Raw genomic sequence first — 13,209 nt, forward strand, 5'->3', positions numbered from 1 at the left:
GAAGCTCAGTGGTTCTCTTCTCAGAAGGAGCAAATCAAGCTACCGCCCTTATCAATGATATTATGAACAACGTACTCTTTTTTTTTTTGATAAAATGTTAAATTTATTGATATCATCATATGAATAAGAGTTATGTACATGATTGAATAAAGAATGATCTTTCTATCTAGCTGTGTGTTTGGAACCAACATTGTATTAGTCCCCTTAAGCGAGGCTTCTCCCAGTATCTCACAAACAAGATTCTATTCCTTACTGTCTTGTCAATGACCTTCGCTAGTTGTTGAACCTGTCTCGGCTTCTTAGAGTGCTTCCTATCGTTCCTCTCCCTCCATATCATGTAAACTGTGACTTGAAACACTAATCGTAGAAGGATGAATCAGAGTTGATCAAAGCCTCCCGTTTGTAAGTGATCAAGCGTGTTCTCCCAGCCAGGGTCCGTGTCTGTACCAAGCAGGCTTCCTACCACTTCTATCTAGAGCGTGAGGCAAGCAAAAAAACAAGTGGTCTCTTGATTCATTCCGTTCTCCACAAAAAACAAGTGAACAACGTACTCTTGCTCGTTTCTCTTTGCGAGAGTTACGACACGGAGCCAATTCGTGGCGATGTGTCTTTTGTTCAAAATGGAACAATATAGATTAATAATATCAAATGATCTAGAGTAATCTGAAATTATTATTATTTGGGTTAAAAATACTCTGAAATTTAAGAAAAAATCCCACTAAAATCTTTTTCCTCTTATCCCACCAATATAAATGAGATTTAGGGTCTGACTGGTTCAAACGCAGCGGTTGCGGGAGTTTGCGGATGCGAGTGGTTGCGGTTTCTAGTGTTATAAAGCGTTTTGTATGACTGGCACAACGTTTAAAAATTGTTGTGTTTGCGGATCATTTTCGACTGGTTTACCCACCCACGGATACAAAAAATAATTAATAAAAAATATTTAACAGACAAAAAATAAAAAAAGTTATAATTAAAAATAATAAACTTAAAATCCAATAACAAAATAATAAATAATAACTAAAAGCAATTAAATTAGTGGCATGATTATTGTTTCATGCAAACATAAAAGCACAATTCCCATTGAAAAGAACAACTAAAGCTAATCATCAAAAAAATCGTTACGGGACTCCTTAGTTTGACGTTTCAAAAAAGGTAGTTTCTCATCATCAGGAAGAGCCATAAATAAGCCTCGCACAACATCATTTGTTGCAATAAGGTCAAGTGATGCCCAATATAGGAATTAGATCAGGTACTCCTCTCACACATTTGATAACAAGAGCCATACATTCCTCAGTTGCATCTGTTGACTTTGATTTAGATGTAGATGATGCCATCTGTTCTAGAATACCATTTCGGTCGCTTTCGGCGAGATGTATCTTTCATAATTTGTTGTGACGGCATTACATGATTTGTCTCGATAACATTCTGAGTATCTTTCATTGTAGTTTCTAACCAGGCTGTGTCATCTTGTTCCATATGACCAAGATCATGTAAATCATTTTGCATCTGAACTTCTTCTTCATCACTTAACTCACTCGTGGAGTACGATGATGTACACCACGTCTTGGTTGCCATGACTCCTCAACCACGACAAATTCATCTCTAAATACCACATCAAGAAGCGGTATAAAACGCAATGGATGTGAGGGAAATTTCCAAGCTTCAGGGTAAGCCTTAGAAATCAAAATAAATAATCATTAAAAATAATGTTGATTAAAAATAAATAAGTAGTCGTGCGTGATTTTGATTAGTTAGGATATATGAAATCTAAATCTAATTTAATGGTAAATATTTTTTTTCCAACCGCAACCGTCCGCAACCGCAAACGCTTGCGGGAGCTTTTGATTTTGAGCGGTACAAAGCGGTTCATATGATTGTTTCGAAATGCTGTCCACCGCTACCTTTCGCAAAAACTGCGTTTGCGGGTGGTAGCGGGGAAACCAGTCAACATCCAAATCTCTTCAAACTCCAATATTTTTCCAAATCCACTCAAACTTTTAAAATCCATGATTCACAATACTCCTCTCTTAACTTAAAGCTTTCTTGAGCCAATATATTTCCTTTTAAAGATTTTGGAATGTACCTTTAGATTTTTATTAATAAAGCTTGATTGTTTTTATTTTATTGCTCTAGAGAGAATTGCGACCGTTTAGCATTCACAGCTATCACCGATCACCTCCGATATATCTGCAGAATTCCGACTTTGGTAATTATTATTTAATTGATTTCAGTAAAAAAATTGATGTTCCCTCCACTAGTTCCAGCGATCCTAAAATCTTATATATTAAAACAGAATTCACAACCTTGATTCATGTGTGATTTTTTTTTAAAATGGAACTAATGGACCTATTCCTAGAAAATCATATTATATTTAATCTCTAATATTATCATTTAAATTTTGGGTCTACCAGAAATTTTTATTGGGCTATCAATAATTGAATTTAAACAATAAATGATCTATTGGATTTATAGATAATATAAATTAAATAGATATAATTTAATGTTGTAATATTATACTTCCATATGTTAATTATTTAAATATTTGTCGATGTTGAATTTTAAAATTATGAAGATTTTGTTTTAAATAACAAAAATCATATTATCTAACAATGATTAATCTTTACTATCTTAAACCAATGAAATTTTTTTTTAAACTATATAGTTTATTTTAAAAATTAAACAAAAACTAAATGTTTAATTATTTACTTGATAATATAAATTTGTGAAGTGAAAAGTTTAATTTTTTAAAAACTTTCTAAATTTGTGAAATATTACAATATTTTTGAATATGACAATAAAAAAATAATTTACTAATCTTTATATATATAGTTACGATTTTAATAATTAAATAATAATCCGAATATATATATATATAGAAGAAGATACAAATACATGTGAAAGTTTGAAATAATCTATTCAATGAAAAAAATATATCATAAAATTATTATGTTTTAAAAATTGATAGATACATATATATTATAATATATATCAATTTAGAATTGAAAACAAAATGTTTATATAAAAATAAATGAAAACAAAAATCTGCAGCTTTACGCGGATCGAGATGTAGTATATTCGGTTAAAGTTCATCAGCGAATCAATAAAGGGGACCCGTTTTTGTATATTTAGTTACAAATAATGCTATTCAACAGTTATGTGTATAGAATAATAACTCTACTTACAATTCCAACTAGATCTACCTTCCTTCTTAAATGCTTTACAGTTTACATATCCTTCTTCTTCATTTTTCTTCTTCGCGAGGTCAACGAAAATGGCTGATCAACCTCCAAATCCCCAAAATAGAATGAAACTTCGTGATGGTAGATACCTGGCTTACAAGGAAAGAGGTATCCCCAAGGATGATGCCAAGTTCACCATCGTTCTTGTACATGGATTTGGTAGCTCTAAAGACATGAACTTCAATGTCTCACAAGTATAGACTATTCTTTTATTTACTCGATTCTCCCTAATTCTGTCTGTTTACTTTCCTTTCAGGGTCATTGATCTAAATTGTGTACTTTTAATCTTGAGAGTTTTGTAATTGTAATATTTGATTTGCGTTGCCTGAAAAGCTAAAACTAATTTCAATTTTCCATAGATTAAGCCCAACAGTCTCTAAATGAAATGATAGAGATTTAGTTGAAGACTAATGAGGTTTGTTTTAGTTATAATCTCAGGAGTTTGTAGAAGAAACTGGGATATACTTTGTGCTATACGATCGAGCGGGCTATGGAGAGAGCGATCCAAATCCGAAACGTTCGCTGAAGAGTGAAGCTTCCGATGTTCAAGAACTGGCGGATGGGTTACAGATTGGATCAAGGTTTTATTTGATCGGAATCTCGATGGGTTCATACACCGTTTGGAGTTGCCTCAAACATATTCCACAAAGGTAAAGAAAACAGATTGAGTAAATTTATATAACTTATTACAATGCTTAAAAGTCTTCTAAGACACATGTTGCAAATATATTGTTTCAAGATTGGACAAAATCATAAAATAGTCAGACAACACGTTCTTTTTTTTTTGGGCAACTCAGACAACACGTTCATATCCGTATTTTCAGACAACACGTTCATATCCGTATTTGTAGGGACAATATGTTTTTAAACATTTTGTTGACAACAATCTCATAAAACATAAATTCTGATTGATTTTAAATTTAAAGTTTCAAAAATGCAAAAGAGAAATGTTTTTGCTTTTGGGGTTTCCTAAAATCCCTTGATTTTCCTTTTTGAAATAGTTTTACTTTTAAAATTGCCTGTTACTAAATGTTTGGGTTTTCCCTAACTCGCGAGAATTTATTATTTTGTTTTATTTTTTGTTTTATAATCTGACTTTATTTTTAAATTTATTATTGGTTTGGAATTAATTATTAGTTTTGGATGTGTCATTCCATATTTTCTTTCGTTAAATTTTCTAAGCTTGATTACCAAAATGGGAGAAAGTCTATGAAATTCTTTTTTTTTTCGTTGGTTTTGGTTTGATGAAACGTAAAAAAAAATCAAAACTGTAAACTGATTCACATATTTGTATTCTTATGAATTTAATTAATTTCATTCTTGTTAATTTTTTTGAACTCGATGACCAAAAAACAAATTCTTGGAATTCGCTTTCTAGCTTTAGTTTTATGAAACTTGAGAAAAAAGGGAATCTGTATATGTTTTGTTCTTATGAATATTTTCTATTTCTTTTAAATACTTATGTGTTTTAGTGGGTTATATTTATGTTTTTATTAAATTAAGACTTTTCATTGATAAATATGAACTACTAATTTTTTGTTGATCTTGGGAAAATAATAAAAAGATGAGAAATGTAAAGAAATTTCATAAAATCTTCGTATCGTTGTTGATTTGTTAATTTTTAGTATACCACTTGCTAATATGGTACTGAAAAGGAGAATTTTCAACTTTTTATACATGTACTCTTATTAAATAATTTTTAAAGATTTTGTTTTAAGTTCAGTTCTAACTTTAGTTGGGCATTAATTTAGTATACAGTATAAATTTTAAATTAGCATTTGATAAATAAATAAATAAATATATATATATATATATGTTTATAAATTCTGTTGATTTTAAATTAAGAAAATTGAAATATGGCGCAATTCGATAAGATATATAGTAATTTTAATAACCTCTTAGATATATAAATTCCTATTAAAATTATAAATCAATAACTATAATGTATATATAAAATATATATTATAGGTTATGTTTTCAGTAAAAACAGTTCATATTATATATTCCACTTCAAATATTTAAGTGTTATTTGATCAAAAAAAAAAAATATATATATATATATATATTTATTTTAGGATATATTTTTTGCTATACAAAAAATATCAACTAGTCTAATAAACTATTGGAAGTGAAATATATATGGTCTTATTAATATATAAAATTGTGAAATATATTTTAATTTATTTTGAATCGAAATATTTTCAGTGATACAAATTTAAAATAAAATTAAAGACTTTATAACTTAATAAAATATTAAAATTTTGACACTTAAATTATAGAGTTTTTACCGTGATTTTATTTTATGACACTGAGCTCAAAAATACCAAAATTGCAGGATTATTATGTACTGTATAGAGTTATTGTCGTTCACATGGATGCGGAGTTACCGATTTGGTTTACAGAGTCAATATGAGTCTGTAAATTCTTTGCTGTCAAAAAAAAAAAAAAAAAGATTATGGAAAGGTACGTTTGTTACTCTTAACAAAAAATAAATGATTATGAAAAGGTATGTTTACTTAGGGTGGGTGTTCGGATACCCGTTCAGGTTCGGGTTGGGTATTTCGGATTTTCAGGTATTTTGGTATACACTACATTATGTGGTTTGACATTTGATCCAATTCAATTAAAGCACAAAATATAAAAAAATGTATTTTGTTATACTATATATGATCGATCAAAATTCTTTTTTATTTTCTCATAAATGAAATTTAATAGGCTAGCAGGAGTGGCGATGGTGGCTCCCGTAGTAAACTACCGGTGGCCGTCGATTCCAAAGAGTGTGATGAAAAATGATTACAGAAGAGAAGTGTTAAAATGGTCTTTTTGGATTGCTAAATATTTCCCTGGACTGCTTCATTGGTGGGTGACTCAAAACATGTTTCCTACAACTTCAGTGCTAGAAAAAACCCCTGCTAATTACTTCAACGACCAAGATATCGAAGTCCTCAAGCACACCAAAGGCTTCCCAATGCTCAGTAAGGTACCCAGATACTTTCGTTAGGCTAATATAAATTTATAAGCTTTTTCTCATATATTCATTAATTTAAAACTAATAAACTATTATGCTATTACATTATATCGAGCAAAGGTTCACTCAATATATCCCTGACTTTGATTAGCAGACAAAACTTTCATTTTTAATCAATTTAAAAAGGTTAGTGAACGGGATTTGTGTGTTCAATGGTTTGTGTTAATATTGCAGGAGTGATAATCCAGTTTTGTAAGTTGTAGACTATCCAAAATTTAGCAAAAAAAAGTTGTAGACTAAATCTATAAGATAATGTTTTCCTCACTGAACAAGTTTTGCATGGACAAAAATAAAACTCATGCTACTTATTTGTTTCTGACATTTACCTCTATGCTAGATTTTGATGAAAAATGAATTGATAGAAAGAAATAGGACTTTGATTGAATGGGATTCGTACTCTAGTGATTTTTATTATGTCGCCGGTGTTATAATTTAGATCTGTAAGACTGAGAATAGAAGGGTTACTTAAATTTGCGTTGCATGGTTAAAGGTCATGTTACTTAAATTTGCTTCTGACAAAATGACGTGCTAAAAAAGATCAATAGCCGTTGTAGTTTTACCAAATTCTCTTTAGTTACAATTGCATATATTAAAATAGAAAACCTTATATCACTTTAGAATTAGATAACTTGGAGAAAAAAACTGTGGTTATCAGTCGCATTATAGAATGCTCATGAATGTGTCCATAGGAGAAGTTACGAGAACACGGCGTTTTTGAGACGCTGAGAAGCGACTTTTTAGTGGCGTTTGCTGACTGGGACTTCGACCCGGCAGACCTACCGGACCCGTTTCCGTCCGGACCAGAGAAGAGCCCCTCCTCTGTTCACATATGGCAAGGCTACGAAGACAAAGTGATACCGTTTCAGCTGCAGAGATGCTTGTGCCACAAGCTAGCATGGATCAAGTACCATGAGGTTCCTAAAGGAGGTCACTTGATCGTGCACTACGAAGGAGTTTGCGACGCGATCTTGAAATCGCTTCTACTAGGAGAAGATCTTCCAATGTACAAACCCAAAGCTGTGGTGACTGAACCTTAAAGACAATTCATTCTTCTTGATTTGTTCGTATCTTGCTTGATTCTTTGATTTTGATTGATAAAAATGAATTCTTCTTTGTGACGTAAGAAAACTTATCTGATTGTTTTTTTTCTCGTATTTCAGACATTATTTACGTCAATGGTTTTTGTACAATAAGTTTCCGTATATATTTTAATCTCCACGATATAGATTTAGGAGGGGTTATTGGTAAGTGAATTTTCACGAACTTTAAAAATTTTGAGATTCTTTTGTTATGTTGCATGTTCCTCCTAGATTGGTTCCATCGATTTCTTCTTCTTTTACCTCTTCTTCGGACCTATGCACCACCACCAAACATCATCTTTTACTGCCTCATCTACCTTCCTTTACCAGAAAAATCAAAAACAAAATCATAATAAAGCAAAACAGGGAGAGAGAGATAGAGAAGGGAGATAGAGAGAGACTCCGGGGCGTCTTCTTCTGGTGAGCCTCGGCGCTTCGACCCAGCGAGTCTCCATCTTTGTCGCTCCATCACATCTTCATCATTTCTCAGTTGACTACATCTGAAAAGTGAGACCTGAGAGAGTTGGTGAGCAGGGGGCGGATATAGGAAAGCATTTAGTAGGGGGATTTGACATAAATTTTGAATTAACTGGGGACACTTTCATTGAATTCAAGCTAATACTAAGATGGTCACAAAAAAAATATTTTTTTAGTTGGGGACACGTGACCCGTTGATCACAACATACTTTCCACCCCTGTTGGTGAGCTTTCAAGAGTACAGAGATGGAAGAGATGAGAGTGAAAGAAGATGAAAAGAAGAAAAATGGAGAATGAATCTGTCGACAGAGAGAGAAGAAAAAAAGATTAAAGAAAAGAATAAATCTCAACCCTTAATTGAAGATAACTAAATTTTGAGTTTTAAGTTAAGACTAATTGATAACCCTGCGCATAAGTTTTTTAATATTTTGTAACACTACAATTTTTATCGACTGTAAATTAACAAATATAAAATTTGGTCTCGTAAATATATCATTGTTGTTGAAGAGTTAACGTATTACTGCTCATTTTAATTATTTTTAAGAATTCATATGCACAAAAGAAAATTAAGTTTTGCAGCTGACACAAATTACAAAACCAGATTGGCAACACCGATTATAAAATGACGAAAGTGAATTAGGTTTTCTGCTCTCAATTTATTTACTATTGACTCTCCATAATTGACTTCATATCCACTTCTATAAAATCGTGCTTTCGTTTTCATTTCTGTTTTACCGATATGAGTTTTTTTTTTTAATTTTTTCTGTGAATTCGGTGAATTACATTAGTCAATTTAAAAAGATGGACATCTGTAAAAAATTAGTCCCACTAAAGATACATATCTTAGAATTACATTTTTGAAGAAAATCACTGGCAAACTCTATTCACAGGTTAGTCTTCAAATCTAATATATCAATTTGTTATAGAATATAAGTGGTAAATCAAAATATAAATGTATGTCTAGTATATATTCACGAGTTCGGTCTAATAATCATCTAATTCTAAAAACAAAAAAAAAAATACTTGTTTTACTGACCTACACTTTTGAGTTTTAGTTACTTAAGAGTATGCCGATAAAAATATATATAATATTTTACCATTCTAGTACATGTAAACTATGTATAAAGTAAGAATTGTTATATTTATTAAATGATAAACCATAAAATTATAATAGCTAGATAGCGTATTAGGGAGAAACAAATATTAGATGAATGATCAAATATCTCATTATTCGAACAAACTCAAAAGGAGGTGATCGGAATCTTGCCATGATATTTCATTAAAAGTTTTTTAGGAATACAAATCAAGACTAAAATATTTAATATGATGAAATAATATATAGATATATAGTGTTTTCAATATTAAAAATCACTTTGATTTAAAGAAGTGTATTTGTGGGATTGTCAGGATCAAATAACATATTATAAACCACCTATTTAAAAAATAATGATTTTTATACATAAAAGTATAGGAAATTTGCCAAATATGACTCAAAACTTTACTTTGATTGCAAAAGTATACTCAAACTTGAATGAAATGCAAAAGTAACCCAAAAGTCTTGTGAAATTACAGCTAGCCCCTTCTGACCAAACAAAAAAACAGAACTCATTTTTACGAATATAGCCCCGAAAAGTCTTATGAGTCTTCTGAGATACTGTACGTCGTCTAGATGACGTCCATGAAAGTCTTCTGGTATATTTGATCTTAAAAATAATTTATAATTTTTTTAAAAAATATTTTGACAAGTGAAAAATTAAAATCATGTAATTATAAACAGTTTTAAGTGATATAAATTAAAATATAATAAAATTGAATAATTTTCAACATAGATGAGAGAAAATAGTTAATCATTATATTCTTTGGCTTAGGGTTGTAGTATTGTATATATTCTTAGGGTTAGATTTTGGAAAGCTTAAATGTTTTTTTTTTAATTTAAATTTTGCCTATATGTGTTTATTTCTGTGTATAGTAAACACTTTTTAAATTTAATTTGATTTTATGAACATTTTAGTTAGTTAATTTAGTTTAAGGGTTATGTTTAGGGTCTAAATGACTAACATGTAAGTCGTCTGGCGAGTAGAAGACTGTCAAAGTAAAAGACTTCTTCTAACTCCCGCTAAAAATATTGAAGTCTTCTGTGTGACTTACAAGTAAGTCGTCTAGGAATTCTTCTATTAGAAGACTTACTTGAAAGTTTTCTATTAGAAAAAAATTATTTAACCTTATTGGAATTTTTGTCTCCATATATAAAGGAAAATTTACACATTCTCTCTCCTCTCAAATGACTGCAACAAAAATGTTATGTTACTCATTCTAGAACTCTCTAGCCTCTCTATTATTGCTTTGAACTTATAAACACCAAACATTCTATCAATTTATTGTTTTTGTCTCATGTCTTTCTCACTAGTTTATCTTGTTTTGCAGGTTTTTCATCATATGGTTATCATCTTCCACTCATTTAAAGGTAGATCAATTAATTTTAGATATGTATTTTTCTGTGTTCTATAAAGGTAGATCTATCTAATCTTCCACTCATTTTCTCTGTTTTTAAGTCATTTGAACGTTTTTTGATATGCAGATTTTCAGATCTGGGTTTGATATACATGTTTTTCAGATCTGGGTTTGATATACATGTTTTTCAGATCTAGAGTAGTCGTCTGGAAGACTTATGGGAAGTCTTCTGGAAGACTTCCTGGAAGTCTTCTAGCGCATTATATTTTAGAAGACTTCCGAGAAGACTTCCCATAAGTTTTCCAAAGTCTTCTAAAATATAATGTGCTAGAAGACTTCCAGAAAGTCTTCTGACGCAGTCTTCTCACATGTCTCCCTTTCATAACAGATTTGAGCGTTTTGGTAAGTTTTTATGTCTGATTTTTTTCATATGGTAACCTCCTGTTGCATAAAGATTTTACCTTTTTCCCAAACTAAAACTCTCCAAACCCACTCTAATCTCTTTGATTTGAAAACAACAAACTTTATAAGAATTTTTTATTTTTTTCTTATGTCTTTCTCACTAATCTATCTTTTTGTTGCAGGTTTTAACCAGATGGTTCTCATCTTCCTCTTGGATATGTACGTTGTGTGTTCTATAAAAGTATATCTATATAATATTCCACTCATTTTCTCTGTTTTAAACCATTTAAACGTTTTTTTATTTACAGATTTTTTCAGATTTGGGTTTGATATACATGTTTTTCAGATCTAGGGCAGACTTTGGAAGACTTATGGAAAGTCTTCTCGGATGTATTCTAAAATATAATGTGCCAGGAAGTCTTCTAGCGCATTATATTTTAGAAGACTTCCGAGAAGACTTCCCATAAGTCTTCCAAAATCTTCTAAAATATAATGTGCTAGAAGACTTCCAGGCTTCAATATAAAGGAGTACACATGTAAGTCTTCCTGGAATTCTGACGGAGTCTTCTTCCATATCAAGTCGAGTCCAAGCTTGTCTTTGTAGAGAAATGATCTATAATACTTTTGTTTGTGATCTGTTTTGTGATTTGCATGTGTACTCCTTTAGTTGTGATTTTTCGTTTGTAAATTTGAAAAGATATTAATAAAAAAAGGTAAATATGTTCATATTTCACAATATTATCTTGAAATATTATCTTGCCAAAATTACTTGACATAATTGAAGTTATTGTTACAACTTCAATAGCAAAACACAAAAACACAAAAAATTAATCAAATTTAATACAACTAGGGGAGAAGAATTCACAAGAAAACTTAGTCAAATTCACAAAAGATAAACCATTACATAAGTTCAAAGATATAACACTTTCATAGAAGTCTTCTCGGAAGACTTAAATTTAAAGCGGGAAGTTGAAATATAAGCGGCAAATTTAAACGAAAAATTAAAATTTAAGAAGGAAACTCAAAATTTAAGTGAAAATTGAAATTTCAAATTTCTTGAAAGTTAAAAAGTATATCTTATGATCTGAGAAGGTACATTAAACCATGTTACTTGATATTCTTGAAGTTACTTAACGTTTTTGAAAATTAAATAAACATATCTTAAAGTTACTTAACAAATTTACAAAAACTAACGTAGAAGACTTCGATGGAAGTCTTCTTGAAACATTAATACACATGAATGTCGGTAAACTCATAATTAAAACCAGTTAATTATGAATTTCATTCAGGAGCTCAAATATTGACTAATATACATGAATTAACAAAAAATAAAATAAAAAGTCTTTATAGTTTTAGAGAAAATAAAAGTTTATTAAACATTGACGCAGACGACTTCCACGGAGGTCGTCTGGTAGACTTCTAGGAAGCCGTCCATTTGGGTTAGTTTTGCAATTGATTTTAACCTAGACGACTTACATGGAAGTCGTACATCTTTGTTTGTTAAAAAAAAATTCAAGACGACCTCCATGTAAGTCGTCTAGAGTAAACGGGTTAGTTTTGCATTTCACCGGATTGTGTCAGAAATTTGACTTTTTCTGGACGACTTACACATAAGTCGTCCAGTAGAAAATTAAAAAAAATCAATATATTGTTATACCTAGACGACTTCCATATAAGTCGTCTCAGGTTAGTTTTGCAATTGAAAAATAAAACAAAAAAAACACGGAAGTCGTCTCTCCGACGACTTACATGGAAGTCGTCCAAGATAAACAAGGTTTGACCGTCGTCCGTCCGACGACTTACATTGAAGTCGTCCATTATTTTATTCCGAGATTCTGGTCAAACTTTGTTTATCTTGGACGACCATTATTTTTCAGTTGCAAAACTAATCTGAGATGACTTACATGGAAGTCGTCTAAATATAACAAAATATTGATTTATTTTTTAATTTTCTACTCGACGACTTATGGGTAAGTCGTCCAGGAAAACTTAAATTTCTCACACAATCCGGTCAAATGCAAAACTAACACGTTTACCCTAGACGACATATATGGAAGTCGCCTCGAATTTTTTTTATAACAAACAAAGATGGACGATTTCCATGTAAGTCATCTCTATAAACACATTTAAAATTTATTGCAAAACTAACCTCTGCATTGACCAGAAGACTTCCATGTAAGTCGTCTACAGCCAGAAGACTTACCTGGAAGTCGTCTGGGCGAAACGATCTGGATAAAAAAAACTGATTTCATAGTTTCAACCAGTGATATAACTTGTTTAGCACACATAAGTCTTCTCCAAGCACCCAGAATCTCAAATAAAAGTGACCCACAAAGAATCATAAGCTTCAGTGGCTCTATGAACCATAAAAATTTTAGAATCGAAATCTTGAGTTTTTTTGGATGAATATGGAGAGAAAGTGAAAGAGATGTTGTTTTTAGTTAATAAGAATTGAGAAAGAAGAAGAGTAAATCGATTTGAGGTGTATTAAGAGCTTCAAATTGGTTGTTCATGGTGGTTGGTGTATTGATGG

The 13,209-nt window shown here is 30.8% G+C and overlaps 1 protein-coding gene across 2 annotated transcripts; it reads left to right on the forward strand.

The window, feature by feature from the left end:
* Window positions 1-3,171: 3,171 nt before the first annotated feature.
* Window positions 3,172-7,304, forward strand: LOC106329141. Of its 2 annotated transcripts, none has more exons than XM_013767748.1 (4): window positions 3,172-3,433; window positions 3,678-3,889; window positions 5,955-6,219; window positions 6,957-7,304. In XM_013767748.1, the coding sequence occupies exons 1-4, from the start codon at window positions 3,272-3,274 to the stop codon at window positions 7,302-7,304; spliced, it is 987 nt and encodes a 328-aa protein (XP_013623202.1). In that variant the 5' UTR covers window positions 3,172-3,271. The 2 variants fall into 2 exon arrangements, with proteins under 2 accessions (XP_013623202.1, XP_013623203.1); XM_013767749.1 differs by having other exon boundaries at window positions 3,183-3,433; window positions 3,666-3,889.
* Window positions 7,305-13,209: the final 5,905 nt, after the last annotated feature.

Source organism: Brassica oleracea, chromosome C3, assembly GCF_000695525.1.
Source record: "Brassica oleracea var. oleracea cultivar TO1000 chromosome C3, BOL, whole genome shotgun sequence".
Taxonomy (NCBI): Eukaryota; Viridiplantae; Streptophyta; class Magnoliopsida; order Brassicales; family Brassicaceae; genus Brassica; species Brassica oleracea.